This window comes from Petromyzon marinus, chromosome 45, assembly GCF_048934315.1.
Source record: "Petromyzon marinus isolate PM22_M1 ecotype Great Lakes invasive population chromosome 45, UKy_Petmar_22M1.pri1.0, whole genome shotgun sequence".
In the NCBI taxonomy this organism is placed as follows: Eukaryota; Metazoa; Chordata; class Hyperoartia; order Petromyzontiformes; family Petromyzontidae; genus Petromyzon; species Petromyzon marinus.
The window spans coordinates 4,005,095-4,024,944 of record NC_133711.1 but is presented as its reverse complement, the minus strand read 5'-3'; the positions used below and the strand labels follow the sequence as shown (position 1 = coordinate 4,024,944).

At 45.6% G+C, this 19,850-nt stretch overlaps 1 protein-coding gene and 1 long non-coding RNA gene across 3 annotated transcripts in view; one reads left to right on the top strand and one right to left on the bottom strand.

Moving 5' to 3' along the window:
* The window catches only part of LOC116952042 (solute carrier family 12 member 4-like), a 68,275-nt gene that overhangs the window by 13,642 nt on the left and 34,783 nt on the right, over positions 1 to 19,850 (top strand). For both annotated transcript variants that reach the window (XR_012946891.1, XM_032971046.2), the window contains exons 3-7: positions 14,398 to 14,489; positions 16,241 to 16,372; positions 17,126 to 17,272; positions 18,742 to 18,796; positions 19,637 to 19,767. Coding sequence is in view for 1 of the 2 variants with exons in the window: in XM_032971046.2 (XP_032826937.2) it covers positions 14,398 to 14,489; positions 16,241 to 16,372; positions 17,126 to 17,272; positions 18,742 to 18,796; positions 19,637 to 19,767 (557 nt within the window). In the remaining variant the exon portion in view is untranslated. The remainder of the gene's footprint in view (positions 1 to 14,397; positions 14,490 to 16,240; positions 16,373 to 17,125; positions 17,273 to 18,741; positions 18,797 to 19,636; positions 19,768 to 19,850) is intronic.
* The window catches only part of LOC142930910 (uncharacterized), a 559,094-nt gene that overhangs the window by 507,200 nt on the left and 32,044 nt on the right, over positions 1 to 19,850 (bottom strand). The gene's annotated exons all lie outside the window — the stretch shown is intronic.

Here is a 19,850-nt window from a genome sequence, read left to right as displayed (position 1 = left end):
TTTTGACATGCGTTTTTCTAGATTTTTGTTGTTGTTATTCTGTCTCTCACTGTTCAAATAAACCTACCATTAAAATTATAGACTGATCATTTCTTTGTCAGTGGGCAAACGTACAAAATCAGCAGGGGATCAAATACATTTTTTTCCCTCACCGTAAACAGACTGTTTCCTAAAATTGTCGGTACCAACGATGAATGCTCTTTGACATTGGCGGATTAATGCCAAAACGCCGTTGAAACGCCTTGCTGAACTCCAGAACGCAAAACGCCCGTTGTGTTGTGTGGTCACCGTCTCGCGAATTGCTGAGGTTAGGGGCTGTTTGTGCGCTGGGAGAGGCATCGAGCGGTAATCATTTGAAACTCTATGCCCCGTACTTTCAAGTGGTAAGAGTTTCATTCATGGGCGGTTCGTAGTTGCAGAGATACAGCGATTTCACATCGGGTCCATCTTTTTCAAGCACCCTGTATTTGTGCAAAATATGTGGAATACAAAGGGATTTTAATGTTTACGACTTGATTGGGCTATAGATCTTTGTGCTGATCCATATGAATTTAAAGCTAGGCCAAACTGTCCAGAGAAAATTATTGGGATAGTTTACGCAGAATGAGTTAATTAGCTAAATATTAACTTAAAACAGACTGCTGTAGTTATAAGTGGTGAGATCTCTGGCTCATTGGTGTGGCATGTGCTTTCAGTTATGGGAAAAAAACTACAAAGTTGAACGGCCATGAGTAATAGGCACCACAATAAATTGAAGTGCTCTGTTATTATACATGTTATATAACTCGGAGGTGTTGATAACACAATTTAGCGCGTAATGGTTCCGTGTCTTAATGCTTTTGAAATGACATTACAGTGCCGTACTTAGCCTTGCAGACATTTGCAATTGATGTTAATGGTGATATACAGTATTTTCTTTCAAGATTTTGGAAATGTCTTCCTAATTTTGCACTTAACTGAAAATATTTGCAAGTAATTCATAGCAGGGTTAAGAGTAGTACAGTTGGTCAGCGCAATTCTTTTGTATAGCCAGTTTTTTGCCTGAGCATGATTTCCAGCGACGGCTAACAGCGGCGAGTTGATCTCTGAACCGATCACTTTCACCAACCCACAGTGACCAGGGTGGTGAAGTAAAGGTACAGCCCCCGCAATTGCTTGCTCGCTACACCGCTGGCAGAAGGGCCTCCCCTACAGGGAGTTCTAGAGGGTATTTGGCCTACTCTTCCATAATGGCCTAACATCTTGGAAGAGGTGAGAGTGCCCACACTTTTCCCAATCGCATGCCACTTGCTGATCGACTAACTGTGGGGTGTATCTATCTATGCACGTTGTATGCACGTTGTATGTACGTTGTATGTATGTTGAACTTCTTTAGCACGGTACGTAGCCAACCGTGCTAATCGGAGGTCTGCTACTTGGTGGGTAGAGGGGGAGGAAGTTATGAGACTTTCCATTTGTTCCACCTTCTACGCCGGGAGATGGAACCTGCGATATTTGGATTGCATGTCCAGCGTGCTTATCATGATAGCATGGCAACATCCCAATCCACGCTGACTAGTGTGGTGGTGGTGAAGTATGGTTAAAAAAACATTACTGACACACCATAGGGAGGCCTTGACAAAGGGTTGAAAAAAAATACATATTTTTAAGAATGAAGAATGGGCCTTTTATTACTCACAAATTCCGAACCCTTACGTTATCTATAAACGAGGCTTACTGAACACTAATTCCCATCCAGTAGCAACTGCAGTCCTCGCTCTAAAAACACAACGCTGATATTAACACTCGCCCCAACTCGACGGAGAGCAAATGTTGCTTTTCTTGAGACGTAAATGCTCACTGATGTGCACATTTCTACCGAAGCCTCCTTGTCAAAATGTGATTGATGATGTGTGTGCATCGGGGTGGCTGGGCACAGAAAAGGCCCGAGTTTGACGCATTTTGCCGTTCAATTAAATTGGACATCACATAATTGAGCAACGCTTCACTTCGCCATCTGCTCAGGTCCCATAGTCACGTGTGCGCGCGCTTGTGTGTATGTGTGTGTGCCATTAACGCTTTCCATGCCAGATGGGGGGGGGGAGGGTAAGCCATTCTGAGCTCTTTCAAAGTGCCACGCTTACAGGACCCATCGTCTTGGTTAAAGTGCAGGCGCATAGTGTGCTGGGCCGTGCAGTCAATCACACGAGAGAATTTGCCGCCTCGTGGGGGGCTTTGTCGACCAATCGCATGCTCCTTGAAATAAAATACTGCATGTGGTTCTATGTGCTGAGATTCCTGGAAAAATCTATTTGATCAAATGGAGACACGGCTATTTGTGTGCAAAAGCTGTGCCTAAGAGTACAAGGGATTTGAACGTTCATCGGTCAAGACATTCTAACGCGGCGTACTTTACGCACCACGTATTGAATGCATTTATTTACATTTACAGCCCTTTTGTCAGTCCGCTGCTGGATGAGGGCCCGTCCCACAACACACACTGAAGACCCAATAAAATAAACAACAACGTTTCACCTACACCACCGTCACTTCGACCTTGATTTAAAAAGAAACCCGGGCTGCTGTCCAATGTGGGAGGTTGTCCCTCACCAATCCACAGCTTCAGCTTCTCGCCGCACGCATTTAAAGGTGCAGCATAAAACCCATGGTACAACAGTAAGGATGCAATTAATCGACCACGACTAACCCACCAGATTGATTAGTCGCGATTCACAGCTGTAGTTTTATTCAGTAATAGATTTCTTAACCTTGGTTATTTCGGAAAAGTCACGTAGAAGGGAAACAACAAAATAATAAAAAATATATAAAACAATAAAATTCTCACGACGTTTCGACTGCAACACAAGCAATCATCATCAGGTGTCGAAACGTCGTGAGATTTTGATTGTTTTTTTATTATTGTGTTATTTCCCTTCTACGTGACTTTACCGAAAGAACCAAGAATATGAATCCCTGCAATCACAAAAGCTTTAAATAAATAAAAATACATTTCTTGTTTTCCTTATTTTTACCATCTTATTAATTTCGTGCTCTTTAGTTTGTAGAATCCTCGATCCATTAGCCGAAACGTAACCATTGCCAGTTCCGCAGTAGACTCAAGGTGGAAATGTTCCTTACAGCCAATGAAGCATAACCATAGTGACTTTGTGATAACCTTTGTGCCATAAGAATTGCACAAATACCACGTGTGCTTATTTATTCATTACTTTTCAACAACATTTGTAATGTAGTTTGAATAATTCATAAACTGGATGGAGTGGCGCTGCAGTGGTCCGTTGCACTGCGTTATGAACCTGGCAAATCTGAGTTCGATGCTCAACCACGGCTAACACGAGTGGAGAGTGATTTCTGAACTGATCTATAGTGACCAGCATTGTGAAGTATGTTCAAACAACCACCAACAACCAACATGATGAACCCCATGCCCTTCATCCATCTGGTCGGTTCATAAATGGCTGCAATTTATAATATATAATTCTTACATTATCTGTCTGGTTAAATTTATACAATAAGCAGTCATTTATTTCTCAACCATTAAATAACACAACAATTGGGCGTCTCAGGCAGTGGGCCTTAAACCACGTTGCTTTTTTCGTAGTAATCCATCATCGGTTTCTCGACAAAGAGTTGTCAACCGCATTCGTAACATTTCACGTAGAAATCGCAAACAATTGATTGTCGCACGCTCGATCCGATGCATACGTATCGTGAGAGCAAAAAAAAATATTTTTACGAAGTGTATCGTTAAGCATCCACAATGCTCCAATGACGTTCTAACACACACACGCGCATGCATCTTAGATCCCAGTTTAACAGACGCTTCTCTAAAGCTTTCGCTGCTGGGTGTCGTACTCGTTTCAGCACGGCTTGGACCGACTGACCTAATTCGTGCATTAGTCACGGTGGGATACGGTTTGCCTACTGTGCAGATGTGCGGTCTAATTCTCAGGCTTCTCAGCTGCATGACCTAAATAGGCAGATGATGATAAGTTTTAGCCATGTAACGATGGGCCAATTCATCGTTTGGCCTTCGTGCGTCGAATCCGTGCGAGTTAGAATAAATTTTTATTTTTTATTTTTGTCTCGTCACATGGAAGCGACATGCTCATGTTACGTTTAAGATCACGGAGCAAGTGACAGTCTATTAACGGGGGACGAAAAAAAAAGACAATACAAACGCGGTGCTAACAACAATGTTCCCGGCATGCGGAGCGAAACGTCGGGCATCATGCTAAAACAACACACGGCACAACCCGAAAGCGCTTCACAGAACCACGGAGTACAACGTCGAAAACATACGTACCGTAGCAGTGCGATAAATACGAGACAAAACGTTTCATGTTCTTAATTTCAATCGCGGATTCGAATTGTGGCGTTTCATTGCAGCAGTAAGGCGTTTGGGAGAGTGATAATTTATTGCGTGCAAAACAATAATAGCCTTGAGCCACGGCCCTGTGGGAGGCGATCCCGAATAGAACAACTCACGGTGATGGGTTTCTCGGTTCAGCTCTTAATGACAGCGGCTGAAATCTGGATGAAGGTTCCCCCATTCGCCATTCCCCTCGGCCCTCCTGGCTGCGGACTGTCGCACGCAGCGAGCGAGTCAATTCTCGTGGCAGAGTGACGCGCGTCTACAGCGCATTTACTTCACCCGCGTGATAAAGAAGTCGACCAAATGGTGCCTTGACAATCGAGCCGAGATGGAGAGACCTGCAATGCACACTGGCAGAGGTGTGACGTTCACGCTGCGCGGTACTGCTTATGCCATCGACTGGAGCAAGACCGCATAAAGCGTTATGCCCTCTTTGCTGGCCCTTAATTTATCTCCCAAGTGACGAACTGACCCGGAGTGGGTCACGCGACCGATAGCCACCAAGACCTGCGGGGTCAATTGCAATTGCATCCGTTTCATTTGTGAATGGATTGCGATGGCAACAGAGTTTTAATAGCCTCAGAGAACAATGCTGCGGTGACTGTCATACATGATCAGAATCGGAATATTTATTTATACTGGAGGAATCCGATGAGCTACAAAGCTCTTTTTCGCGGAACATTTCGTTTTGTACACTCTGGTTAAAACCCCAACGCCGTTCGCTTGCAAATGAACATGGCAACGTGTGCGTGCTTGTGTGCAAACCCGAAAACGCGCTTCACCGTGTTTGACGCTAATCGGCACAGACTACACAGTAATTCTCACCATCCCCATGCAGTGCCTGAGTGCCTGCCCTCCTGCCCCCCACCCCCAGTCCCCCCCCCATCCCCCAGTGCATGGCAGAAGTCTGATACGATATATAAAAATGCGCTTTGAAAATAGGTGCATCTAACATATATACGCGTTGGCGGCGACAACGTCGCCGCTGAATCTGGGTCGAATTGGCCCTGACGCGCAATCCCGTTGCAGGCATTCTGTGAAAAGGTTTTCCACCGTAAACAATTTCCACAGCGGCCACAAAGCGAGGGTTTGCGGAAATGTACATCTGTGATCGTTATTATAATGTAAAATGTTTTGAGCTGGCAATTACTTGAAACTCTCCCTGGATTATATAATCCGTCCGTCTCTCTGTCTATTTGTTTAGATGATCCGCTCATTCACGTCCCCTTAAATTGTTCACTTTATTAAAATGTTGCAGCTCTTCGCTCTTTAGTCGATGCACTGCTGGACGAAGATGGCTTTCCCACGCCGTGTCAGCCGAAGGAATTGCTAGATCATGCTTTCGTGACTGCAGGAATTAATATTCTTTGGGTCTTTCGGTAAAGTCACGTAGATAGGTTCAGAGAAAATGGCCAAAAACCACGACGTTTCGATCGCAACACAAGCGGTCGTCATCAGGAACAGGGGGCTTAGCCTCTAAAGGCAAACTGTTTATAAAAGTTTAAAGATGGGCATAGCCCAAGTGTGTCAGCAGCATGGGCGGGGCAGCTAATGTTAATGTAGCCCAAGTGTGTCAGCAGCATGGGCGGGGCAGCTAATGTTAATGTGGCCCAAGTGTGTCAGCAGCATGGGCGGGGCAGCTAATGTTAATGAAGCCCAAGTGTGTCAGGAGCATGGGCGGGGCAGCTAATGTTAATGTGGCCCAAGTGTGTCAGCAGCATGGGCGGGGCAGCTAATGTTAATGTAGCCCAAGTGTGACAGCAGCATGGGCGGGGCAGCTTATGTTAATGTGGGGGAAACAACGACACCAGCAGTGGTTCTCCACCAATCAAAGGGCCGCCTGGCAAACATTGCACCTCGCTCCACACTCCCACACTGCTGACGGTGGAGGTTGCTGCAAGAGGTGATGGTAGTAGTGGGTAGTGATGGTCCTGGTGGTGGGCTACCACTAATAAAGGGCTACTGCTAGTGGTGATGGTAGTAGTGGGTAATGATGGTCCTGGTGGTGGGCTACAACTTATAAAGGGCTACTGCTAGTGGTGATGGTAGTAGTGGGTAATGATGGTGCTGGTGGTGGGCTTACACCAATAAAGGGCTACTGCTAGTGGTGATGGTAGTAGTGGGTAGTGATGGTCCTGGTGGTGGGCTATCACTTATAAAGGGCTACTGCTAGTGGTGATGGTAGTAGTGGGTAATGATGGTGCTGGTGGTGGGCTTACACCAATCAAGGGCTACTGCTAGAGGTGATGGTAGTAGTGGGTCATGATGGTGCTGGTCGTGGGCTTCCACTAATTAAAGGGCTACCAGGTCTAAAATGGAAACATTACAGCCAGTTATATCTTGAAATGGTTGATAATGTCCTTTCAGTGATTGCTGAGTTTTTGCCCATCTTCTCAGTTGAAATTGTGTCTATATCTGTGTAGAGGTGTTAACTACGCGCTGTTGCGTAACCTGCATTGCCACCAGGGCAGTGCAGCATTACCCCTGGGTACAACGGTTGGGGTCAGTCGAGGTGAAACGGATCGTGGCCAGGGTTTGGTACGAACCAATCAGACGGTTCCACGTGGGAATGTATGATTGGTTCTACCTGGCCACGAAGGGGTATAAGACGGGTGACCCAACGGACCTCGGGGAGTTCTCTCCCTGCACGAAGATAGAAGACTGGGCTGAAGCCTAGCTAGGACCCTGGACCAGCCTTTCAGCCCTTCTAAGGGCTAAGGCTCGGCATACCCAGTGGTCAGGACCCACCGGGCCAGCGGTGGGCCAGATAGCCTCCCCTAGGTCCTAGCCGGAGGACTAGGATAGCGGTAGACGTGTGAGTCCCACCAGGTCCGGAGGCTGTACCTCCCTAGGGTGAGGGGACCGAATATCCCTCTGTGTGTGTTAAGCGTTGTATAAGGAAATAATACAATAAACAGAGTGTGCCTCCTAAAGAAGTCTGCTCGTCCTTACAACACTACATCTGTATATATGGACGGCTTGAGCTTTCTCAATTAAAAAAAGAGAGATGACATCGTCATCCTCTCAGCCGACAAGGGCAATGCCACAGTCATCTTGGAGAAAACCACATATTATAACAAAATTCAGGACCTACTTAATGATGGTAGCTATACAAATAATATATCATTAGACCTCCTTTGCCAGTACCAAAATGTAATAATAGGGTTTTTTCCCATTTTTTCTGGCAACAAAACTGAAACCTTTTTTTTACAAGGATTCATGTCTGCATTAACCACAATACCTGCAGTCAAAATGCAAACATAAAACATACTATAATAATATATGCATTGTCCTTGAAACTGATTGGTCGAGGCTCAAAAGAAAGCCGTCCCTTGGTGTGGACCAATCAGTTTCAAGGACAATGCATGTATTATCATAGTATGTTTTTTGTTTGCATTTTGACTGCAGGTATTGTGTTTAATGCAGCAACATGAATCCTTGTAAAAAAAGGTTTCAGTTTTGTTGCCAGACAAAAGGGGAAAAAAACCCTATCATTACAAATAATATGTTTGACCATACTTCGCCACGTTGGTTGGGGATGTGCTTCCAGGACTGCTTCAGATATCGCTCGCCACCGATGTCCGTCACGCGTGGGAATGGAATGAATGTCACCGGGTTCTGAGCACAGTATAAAGTCAAAGACACCCCGTGTAGCCTTCACAGACTGCGGGGGCAAGTATTGTCAGCGAGCAGCACCTATGAAGGCCGGCACGGCACACGAGGGGGTGGGTGGCGAGCACCAACGCCCGACCGCCTTTGTCTCCCCCAGTGGCGATGTTTACACATACACCGCACCGCACCAGGTACTCATTTGAGGCTGTGTCAACTTAGGGGAGGCCCAGGACCGGTTCAGACAATCGTTACCGGTGCTGGGCCATGAGAAGAAATTGAACCTGGGTTTCCGGGCTCGCAGCGCAGTACACTACCCACTGCACCACCGTGAATATTTGACGGCATTTTATTTTAATTCCTCTTACCAGTTGCCTTGAATCTAACCAACTGAATTTCTATTTCGTTATCCGTCAGAGAGCATTGGCATACAAATTTGGTGTTCGTAAATAATTCTAGTTTTTCTTTTTTAATCCAGGGAGCATGCGCAGACAAAGGACTCCAGCGGGGTGCATGCATCCATTGTTAGTGCCATGCCTTTTTGTTGTTGTTCTTGCTATGATTTTCAACATCACTATTTATTTTCTCCCGCCGGAGTGACACGCCTGGGAGGTAAGTGGGCTTTGATTCTTGCCAGTTGTTCCCGTCGATACTGCCACCGTGAACCGTGAAATTGGAATCCCCCGTAGAGCACATTTATCAAAGGTGATTCATCTCTTTAATACCAGCCACTGTACAACAGAGGAGTGTGTAAGTGCCGCTGCCTTAACCCCCACCCGCAAATGGGACGAGTGATTACGAACAGCCGAGTGGGCGGTCGGGACAGCCCGACGTGTGCCTCGTTAAATTTCTGTCTACAGCTGTATAATGCGCACACGTAATGTACGTTGATTACCATATAAATAACCCGACCGGCAATGGATTCCCTTTGTAATATATTTGCATTCATTAATCCCCCCCCCCTCCCCCCACACACACTTCGCGCAAGAAGAGCACACAAATGACGTCATCACATCTGCCCCTCTATTTAAGGAGCGGAAAACAGGAGGATTCCTCCACAAATCTGGCTGTCGCCGGATGAAGCTGGTTGTAATTGCAGGCGTACTCAGATTCTAAATGTTGTGACTTTGCTCTGTACTGGTAAGGAATCGGCATGTTCTGTTTACGTGACAAACCTTACTAATTGGCTGTGTCGGGTGGTGGGGGGTTTACCGACACATTTATATTTACGCTATCTAACCCAGAAAAAAAACCTCTATTATGGATGATATTCTTGATTCGAAGCTTTCGTGACTGCAGGAATCCATACCCTCTGGTTCTTTTGGTTAAGTCACGCAGATAGAAAAAAAATAATAAAACGAAACACGACGTTTCGGTCGAAACAAACATAAAACAAGCGGCCGCTTGCTTGCTGCGACCGTGACGTCGTGTTTTCGTTCATTATTATTCTTTCTATCTACGCGACTTAACCGGAAGAGCCAGAGGGTATGGATGATATTGGTCGCGATAGGCTCCTCCGTGTTAAACTCACTTGTACAGTGCTCTCTCAATCACAGCTTGGTCACGTCTGGTTTTAGGGGTAAAATTGAAAATCACATTTGTTGGACCGTTGGAGAAAAACAGAACCTGCGGAATTGCAGCTTGAAGTTGCTTTTATCATGTATTTTATTTTCAATCTTGTTTGCATTTTTTTTCAGACAACTATTTTTCCTCACTGGCGCCTGAGGAGGCCTTCATCCAGCAGTGGATTTAAACTTTTTTTTATTTCATAAACAATGAAATATGATATGCCATATTTCTTGTTACTACAGTATATTGCTTATTCTGATTACGATAAAATTTAATGCCGAAACTGCTATTAGTGTATATTGCTCTCTGCTCATTTGTCTAATCGATTTTATCTCGAGCACTGACTATTATTAGTCTATCCATCTGTCTGTATCTACTTACCTATCACTTCATTTCCATATCCATCCAGCCATCTCGTACAACATATATTTGCCCTGTAAGTATCTGGGGGTGAGGCATTAGAGTAGTGGTTATCGCGCTGTGCTATTGACCCGGCCACGATTACCGTATTTTCCCGCATATAGCCCGCAGACGCATATACCCCGCAAAAATAGCGTTTTGTGTAAAACAAATTTCAGATAGCCCGCACCTCGATATACCCCGCACGCATTCATATTTTTAACGTCGTTATCGCAGCTTAATTCCATCATATTAATACGAAGTTTACATTTGTAATACATTCCACTGTCAATTGTTAACATTAAAATCATAACGTGCACAAAGAAAACAAACTAACAGGAAACGAGCGAACTTAAAACAGTAAATAACAAAAGTAAATATCCAATAAATAAGTAACACATAACTGGTAGATTGTGTTATGAGACCTCCTTTGCCAGAAACAAGATATAGGAATAGGTTTTACCCTTTTAACTGGCACAAAAACTGACACCTTTATTCAAGGCATCATGTTTGCAAACAAAGGGTAAAACCTATTACTTTATCTTGTTTCTGGCAAAGGAGGTCTCATAATGTAAATGCTTACCCCGAGCCCTCAATACTCTGATAGTGCGCTGTTTTTGAATTGTACGCCTTTTGGCGTCTTCTGGTCCAACACCAGTGGAGACTAGGCTCTAAGAAAAGCTGTCTCGGGTGTGGACCAATCAAATTCAAGGACAGTGCATATTATTATCAGAGTTGTCTCTTTTGTTTGCATTTTGACTGCTTGTGTTGTGGTTATTGCAAACATGACGCCTTGAATAAAGGTGTCAGTTTTTGTGCCAGTTAAAAGGGTAAAACCTATTCCTATAACTGGTAGATTGTGCACTGCGCAGATAATAGCGGCACTACGGTAACGCCTTTACCTTGCCCCCCCACCTCTCTCTCCCCCCAGCTGCCCCACCCCCCAACCCCCACCTCTCTCCCCCCCCCAGCTGCCCCACCCCCCAACCCCCACCTCTCTCCCCCCAGCTGCCCCACCCCCCACCCCCCACCTCTCTCCCCCCCAGCTGCCCCACCCCCCAACCCCCACCTCTCTCTCCCCCCAGCTGCCCCACCCCCCAACCCCCACCTCTCTCCCCCCAGCTGCCCCACCCCCCAACCCCCACCTCTCCCCCCCCCCCAGCTGCCCCAACCCCCACCTCCCCCCCCCCAGCTCTCCCGTCGCCAGTAAACAGTGCGTGCACTTCAAACATTGTCGTTTAATAGTACAAACAATTCATTTAAAACGTGATAACATGTGCAATTTTAGTGTTGCATATTGAATAATCCTACCATGAAAACATTTAAACGAGTCCTGACATGTCACGCGTGTAAAATATTTTTGGGATAGCCCGCACCTCCATATACCCCGCAGGGTCTCGTTTTGTTTGTAAAAAGTGGTATAGCCCGCGGGTTATATGCGGGAAAATACGGTACTCATGTTGTATGTAATGTTCTTACCCGCCTCTACTGACATCTGTCAAATAGAGCTTCATAGCTCATCGGATTCTTCCAGTATAAATACATGTTCTGATTCTGACACTGATCAGCGTGGTGAAGTATGGTTTAAAAAAAACAAAACTAAAAACCTTCATTCGTTGCTGATATGGTGTGGGGTGCCATGCATCCACTTGTAGATTGGGAATGATGGGAATAATTGATTGATTAATTAATTAAAGGTACAGTTTATGCTTGAAAATGATTCCCGTGTCTTTTTTTTTTACACCTTCTCATTAACGAGAAAGCCTTGGACACACAGCCGAAGGCAACGCATCTCCACGATAAGAACCTCACACCCCGTGGAGGTTTTGCGCAGCCAATATGATACTGAATTGATGTTTTTTTGTTCGGTCACCAAATGTGTGTCGTGAAGCCCCCTCCACCACCCGACGCAGCCAAACAGCTTAAATAGTCCGGTTATTATTTTGTGCTTCATCCGGTGCTCACTTATTTTTATTAACTCGTCCTCAAACCAGTGTCGTCTCTCGCCTTTGCTTCGCAGAAAAAAGACTTCGATCGCTAATCATGCAGGGGGGGAAAAAAGGTATATGTACGGGATAAGATGCTTACTTTTTACAGATGGCTAGGTTAATAATAGGGCAGCCAGCTTGCTCTGGGTAGGATTACTGTCGAACAAGCATCATGCCTTTTGAGGGTTGACATAAATCACATAATCTAGTTCAGGTGTCATGAAAAGCATCTTTGTAATAATCCTAATAATAATCATCTGTCCCCAAACAGTCGTTCGCTTCGGCTAGATTGCTATGTATGTGTGTAGAACTTCTTTTGCATCGTACGTGGCCAACCGCGCTAATCGGAGGTGCTATTCAGTATTCAGTTTCTCTGTGTTCAGCCTGTCAGCTTTCAATTTGTCTATGTCTTTCATTAGACTATCTATCTTTAATCTGGCTCTCCATCTGCATTTATGTTTGGTTAGGTTTCTATCTCTGTCTTCAACTGATCTGTTTGCAATATTTATACATATTGAGTGAAATGTTTGCAATCTGTTTTCATCGGCCCATATTCAGTCTCTCTATTGAGCCTCTAATCTGTCTCTCTGTCTTTCAATCTCTCTTCTTTATATCCCTCTGTCCATCGTCTCTCTGCCTGGCTGACGTGGAATCTTTCCTTCAAGCATTCTTAATCCATCAAGTTATTTATGTGCTTCGTATGTCCGCCCATCTATTTCGCCATGTCCATTGGTAGCCTTTAGCTGCCAGGGACATATGTCGCAGGGCACCCTCTAACTCTAGTAAACCTTTGTTAATTCGACACATATGGGGCCCTGGCCTTGCCAAATGATCCAATATTCCGAATTATGTACAATGGACCTTCCCCGGTGCCTCCTGCCCCAATAGAAAAAAAAATTGTTTTCCAAACTCTTCACGCACCATACGCACCATGCATCAGTTCTATCCAAAACTTTGGATTTGTCTCGCAGGCCAAGAGATTTATCCTCCAATCCCGTTCTGTTGCTTCTTGATGTAGGTGTAGATGACATTTCTGAGAGGGTTGGCTTGCTCAGAGTGCGTAAAAAAAATGTGAAGTCCAAAGCGACAGGCCTGCACTAACGCTCACCACACGCCACTTGACCGAGTCGTTGTTTTGGTCCTGACGTGTGGCGTCTCACCACGTGTATGCAGAAATTGGACCATTCGGGATGCCAATTTGGCTCATAGCGAATTACCAATACTGTACTTTTTGGTTCTTTCGGTAAAGTCACGTAGGTAGAAAAATAAAATAAATAAAAAATAATGCATCACGAGGTTTCGATCGCAACACAAGCGGTCGTCCTCAGGCGGAGAAAATAATCCTGCAGTGTAACTGCTGAACCAGGAAGAACACAGCCTGCTACAACAAGAGGTGATTATATATGTGGCGAAGGGCAAGCAGACCCCGCGTCTGAGCTAGAAAGGAATTCCTTCCCCGCACGCAAGCACATATATATGCCGAAAGCGTAGCCGTGCCGAATTATCCCCAATTACGGATGATCAATTACCGAAATAACGAGGTTTTAGCGTTTTAGTTTTACAGAACGCTGCCAGTGGGATTACGGGTGGTGGGTTTTAGAATATCCCCTTGGCACTGCAGTGTTACAGTAGGTGCTTTAGGGTTCATCCTTTTAGGGTGAATTGTGAATTGGTTCTTGTCTTGTTAGACTCCACCACAGAGAGGAGGGCAATCTGAGGGTAAGCTCACCCTGCAGGTGGTGTCAACAACAACAACAATGGACGTGACGATTTGTGGAGTGCTCGCAGAACTTTACTGCAGGTGTCCATTGTGAGTTCAACCAAGGAATGCGGTAAAGAGTGGTGGGGGTGGGTGGGGAAATGCAACGACCATCTGGCAAGCCAGACCATCAATGGAGCATCGATTTTAAAAGGGAATCAATAGGTGGCCCAGAGGTCAGAGTGCTGCACTGGCACTGCTGAGATCCTGGGTTCGGATCACACAATCAGCCAAACTATGATGAAACTGTAGTGAGTTGATGGTCTCACATGATGCACAATCAATAACTGCTCAATAAAAAAACCCCATCGCGTTAAATTTGATTATTCCGCTCTTGATCTGCCTAAAATTTCAGCTCTATGAATTAAACGTACCAATTTGACTATTATTCGCTCAGTGGCAGGGCAAGTGGAAAAAGTGGTGCCCACTACTGTGCAGACCAGAGGTCGCTCACTCCAAGGCATCTCTGCGGCAGCTCTGCGATATCCGCTTACGTGGGCCGTTTCTTCACGCAGAGGGTTGCGCTGTTCTCCAAGAGGTCCATTTGGATTCGTTGTCCAATGACTAGACGCTGATGGCGCAATTGGAATTAAATCGTGGGGGGGGGGGGGGGGGGGAGGCGGAGAGGGAGGGAAGACCAAGACAAGAGTTCAGAAACCACGTGAAACATCGCCACGCCAACCGTGTTTCCACGCCGGCAGGTGACGGCATCCACAAGGAGGACTACCCTTTCCTGCACGCGGGGGACGACGAGCTGGGGGAGGGATGCGACAAAAACCTGGCGCTCTTCGAGGTGAGTGCAGCAGCAGCAGCAGCAGAAGCCGTCCATTGGCCACCTCCAGCGTTCCTCCAGGCGTCCTAATCCATCGCCCCGAGCCGGCTGTCTGCTGGACCGGCACGGTCGTCATCATCGTCGCCGTTGAGCGTGATGATCCGCGGGAATCCACGGTGGGCGTGCGCATCCCGTTGGCCCCGGAGAGAGAGAGAGAGAGGGAGCCCACGTACAGATCGAGCAGCATTGTGAATGCAGCTTTCATGAATGGCTCTGCCGTATATATATTTAAAAAAAACACTCATTAGGTATTACTCTTTTGATTTATTATGAGCCGCAATAATCTTCATGCCGTGAATGAAAGGTTCTGTATAAATTCTGCAACATTGCACCGTGAATGAAAGGTTCTGTATAAATTCTGCAAAGAAACGCTGAATTTTGCAAGAGTTTTTTTTGGGAAGATAATTGGGATATTTTCCCACTTACTGCCTATTATAAATTATACTAATAATTTACATCCCGCCTACCCTCACTGTTCTGGTCTATTTTATATTTGCCGCAGCATGCGGACTTATTATGCCACCTGATTAATAATTTAAAAAAAAATTGGTGAGGCCAGGCAATGATCTTTAACAACCCTTCACATCCAAACAAATTAAATTGTCACGTGGCGTACAAGCATTTAACACGCCAGTTATGAGAGCTAGAGTTCACCCACTGGTAAGTTGATGAACAATTCCCACAACCATATTTAGCAATGCAATTACTGTACAATGTTGCATGTGAAACTATGTCAAACATCATGAGCAGGAGATCCAGGAAGTCATTAAATGAATTATGACTCATTATATGCTATGAAAACCTACATTTCGATTTAAAGCTTTCGTGACTGCAATGATTCATCTTCTTTGGTTCTTTCGGTAAAGTCACGTAGAATGAGAATAAAATAATAAATTGATAAAATAAAATAACGCAATAATATTATTGTGTTATTTTATTTCATCAATTTATTGATACAATTGATAAAATAAAATAACACAATAATATTATAATATTATTGTGTTATTTTATTTTATCAATTTATTATTTTATTCTCATTCTACGTGACTTTACCGAAAGAACCAAAGAAGAAGAAAACCTACATATCAAATGAAGCCAGTATCCACATGGGAGCCTTACAGCGGACCGTTTCAACAAATAACCGGTCACTGCATGGTCAATGAGTCCCTTTCTCACTTTCCCCCTCTCCCTCCCTCCCTCCCTCCCTCCCTCCCTCCCTCCCTCCCTCCCTCCCTCCCTCCCTCCCTCCCTCCCTCCCTCCCTCCCTCCCTCCCTCCCTCCCTCCCTCCCTCCCTCCCTCCCTCCCTCCCTCCCTCCCTCCCTCCCTCCCTCCCTCCCTCCCTCCCTCCCTCCCTCCCTCCCTCCCTCCCTCCCTCCCTCCCTCCCTCCCTCCCTCCCTCCCCTCTTTTTTAACCTTAAAAAAGTTGATTTACCATTCAGCACGGGAAAACAAGACACTACAGTTTTTACAACTGCAACAAGAAAACTATGGAGTGTAGAAACTAAGTTGCACAATTGGACAGGCAGAATGCCGTGTACAGCATGCACGCTGTTATTATTATTTAAGCGCAGAAAATTATTCCACCCGTCAAATATAAATTCAAATGGAATCGTGACATTGATGCGGAATGGGACTGAGTTCAGGGTGCATTATTCACCTTTTATTTCACCATACTGGTTTAATCCCTCCCTCCATCCCTGTGAGTCTGTAGGAGGAGATGGACACACGGCCGATGGTGTCGTCCCTGCTCAACCGCCTGGCCAACTACACCAACCTCCCCCAGGGGGCACGGGAGCACGAGGATGCGGAGAGTATGGAGGGGGCACGGAAAGCGCCTCCCAAGGTAAACAACTAAAACTAATATTCTTAGCTCTTTCGGTAAAGTCACCACGTTGAAGGGAAACAATAAAATAATAAAATATATAATAAACAATAAAAATTCTCACGACGTTTCGACCATAACACAAACGGTCGTCATCAGGTGTTGTTTTTTTCACACCTGATGACGACTGTTTGTGTTATGGTCGAAACGTCGTGAGAATTTTAATTGTTTTATATATATTTTATTATTTTATTGTTTCCCTTGTACGTGACTTTACCGAAAGAACCAAGAATATAACTAAAACTAAAAGCTATTTTTTATTTTACCAGGTAAGGCCACCACTGAGCTACATAGCTGTTTTTTTTTTCAGAAGCGACCTGGCTACAAATGATAGCTCAACGAAGTTCGTTTCTCTTTCGTGTGGAAATCTTCGGCAGCCAAATGAAAACATATTTAATCTCTCGCGTCATTCGATGCATGTGTCGGGACCTTAGAGAATCAATATTAAATAACAAATCGATGCATCCTTAAACCCCTAACAACCTCTCTATCTTCGTTCTGTCTCTCTATCTCTTTGTGTCTTCCAATCTATTTCCATCTCTCCAATCTTTTTCTCTTTTCTCTCTCTCTCTCTCTCCACCCTGCTGCTGCACCCATCTCTTTCATCTCTCCTTCCCTATCTCTCTCCACTCCTTTCCGCCGTCGCTCCTTCCCTCTCCCCTTGTGCCCCCTCCCTTCCCACCTATCTTGCCTTGGACGTGGGCCCCGGTCTAGGCCCCCAGGATGGGCACCTTCATGGGCGTCTACCTGCCCTGCCTGCAGAACATCTTCGGAGTCATCCTCTTTCTGCGTCTCACCTGGGTGGTGGGCACGGCCGGCGTGCTGGAGGCGTTCTGCATCGTCTTTGTCTGCTGCTGCTGCGTACGTAGAGCTCCTTCTTCGCCCAAGGTCTCCGGGCAGCCCTGATGCAGGACGCCCCGAGGCACACTGCATGGGAGGCACAGTATTAATGTGAAGTGATGATTATAATGAACGCAACTTATTCACGTGAACCAGGCCTATGAAGCTCTCCATACCTATCCTCTCTGCATTTTTCTTCGCTCATCTCACAACATGTTTATTCTTTTCTACGTTTCTCATCAACTGCATACCGATTTTCAAAGCAACATTTTTTTTATATATATATTTTACAAAATTTCATTAAGGGCTATTAATTATTATGTTTCTGTGCCTTTTCTTTTTGTGCCAATTATAAACCAAGTATCGTTCTGGACGAGTGATCGGGCACAATGCCTGTCAAGTCTGGTGCCCTTTGATGTTTCACTCTAAGTGAGACCTTAAATCTGTGGCTCTTTATTGAGGAATTTTAATTACGAGCGGTGTTTACAAGCAGAGTTAATTTGCATATCCAGCAGCTGAACAATAGTGCCAGTATTCTCGTCGAGTGTTCATATTGTAACGTGATTTGCCATAGCTGGAGTTGTTATTAAAGACATTCTCACTACTGGAATGATGCCACCAGACTTCGCCATCACTTTCTTCTTTTTGATCATTGGGAAACATATCGTAACATCAGTACTTAATATCGAAAGCTTTATGGGCATCGCAAGTGCAAGCTACGTGTTTGTCAATCTTTCTTTCTGCTCTCCACTGTAAAGAAGGAGGGCCATACAGCCCCTTGGCCATCCACTGCTTGATGATGAAAATTTGCCCATTTTGTAAGGGAGTATTAATGATGAAATGTGGGGAGTCATTTATTTGTCCTTGTGAGCTCCATTCAGTTTCAAGCCATTCCCCTGTCAAGGCCACGATGGGCTTGGGCAATGCCAATCATTGTTAATGGTTGGCCATCATTTTATATTGTACCAAATAAATTCTGAAATATGGACTAATCTGATTAATAACCTCCACCGCCCCCCCCCCCCCCGCTAAGTGGGCAACTAGAACGGCAACTTCCAATCAGATCATAGGCAGAGGTCACATGACTGCCCAATGTTGTGAACGCTGCAGAACAATTATTTTTCAAACTCTGTTTTCATTACTCTTTGGTTCTATTCGGTAAAGTCACGTAGGTAAAAAATAAAATAACGTGACTTTACCGAATAGATCCTTGCAGTCACGAAAGCTTCAAATCTAGAATATGTTTTCATTGGCTACAGAGAATTGCAACACTGTTTGACTGCCTGCCCAAGTTTGCCCATCGTCGCACACAGCAGTTGCGTTGCCAGTGTCAATTGGCCAGCAATGATTGCCCTAAAATTGCCCGAATGTATATTGGCCTTTAGCTCAAATATATATTCTGTGGAAGCCTCAGTGCCCTTACGTTGTAGGGCCACCGTCTGTGTTGAAGTGTCTGACGCTGGGCTTGTTTATTCATCCTCCCTGCACAGACCATGCTGACTGCGATATCAATGAGCGCCATCGCCACCAATGGTGTCGTCCCGGGTGAGTCTGGGTATTGGGGTCAAACGGGCGCCACGGTGGCGAGATGTTGACTACCTTGCCTGGTATCCAGGAGGTTGTGGGTTCTCCGAATCCACGGGGTTGTTCCCATCGACATTTATAATTGACATGACGCGTTTAGAGTATTCGCCTGCTGTACATTTCCACGTGGTAAGGCGCTTCGTTGAGCTGTCATTTGTGGCCAGCTCGTTTCTGAACAAGAGCTTCTGAGCTCGGTGGGCCTTACCTGGTAAAAATAAACTAGTTTAGTTTTTTGTTGAGTTTTTAAAGGTCGGAGTCATCGCGGAGGAAGATGAACACACACGACTGCACACATGGGAGTGTGCAAGTGTCGGTAATAGTATCAGTGATTATAGTTCTTTATGCGGTGATGCTTCTGCAAGTCTCACAAATATCTCAGGAGTGTCCTGTTTGGAATGCATGGCTTATTTGTCATTGAGTAATTGTGCGCCGACAATATTTTGCCTGAAACCCCCCTGGAAATGAGATCTGAAGCTCAAGGGGTCTATCTTGCTTGAATTAACGTTAATAACGTTAATGCTTGGAGAAACCCCATGAGAACCCATGAGAACCCATGAAAACCCATGTAAATGTGGGACCATAACTCCATAGTGGGTGGTGGTGATGATGCTGCCGATGATGATGCTGGACAACATTAAAGATTGCCGATCGTATATATTCGTTCACGTCACCATGTCAACTCGAGCGCTGGGAGACAGAGGGTGCCCCTTTGTGCTTTGGTGCTCGCCACACCGCCCATTCGTTAACTGCCACGAGCCTCAATTGATGCTCAGCTAAAACAGCGGGTGCCGTCGATTGCAGCGGGCGGCTCCTACTTCATGATCTCGCGCTCGCTGGGTCCCGAGTTCGGCGGCGCCGTCGGCCTCTGCTTCTACCTGGGCACCACCTTCGCTGCCTCCATGTACATCCTGGGCGCCATCGAGATCCTGCTGGTGAAACGTTCGGGCGTGCGCGCGCACGCGACGGTGTTATCCAGTGTGGACACGTTCCTTTGCGCCTTCACGCACAGCCCTTG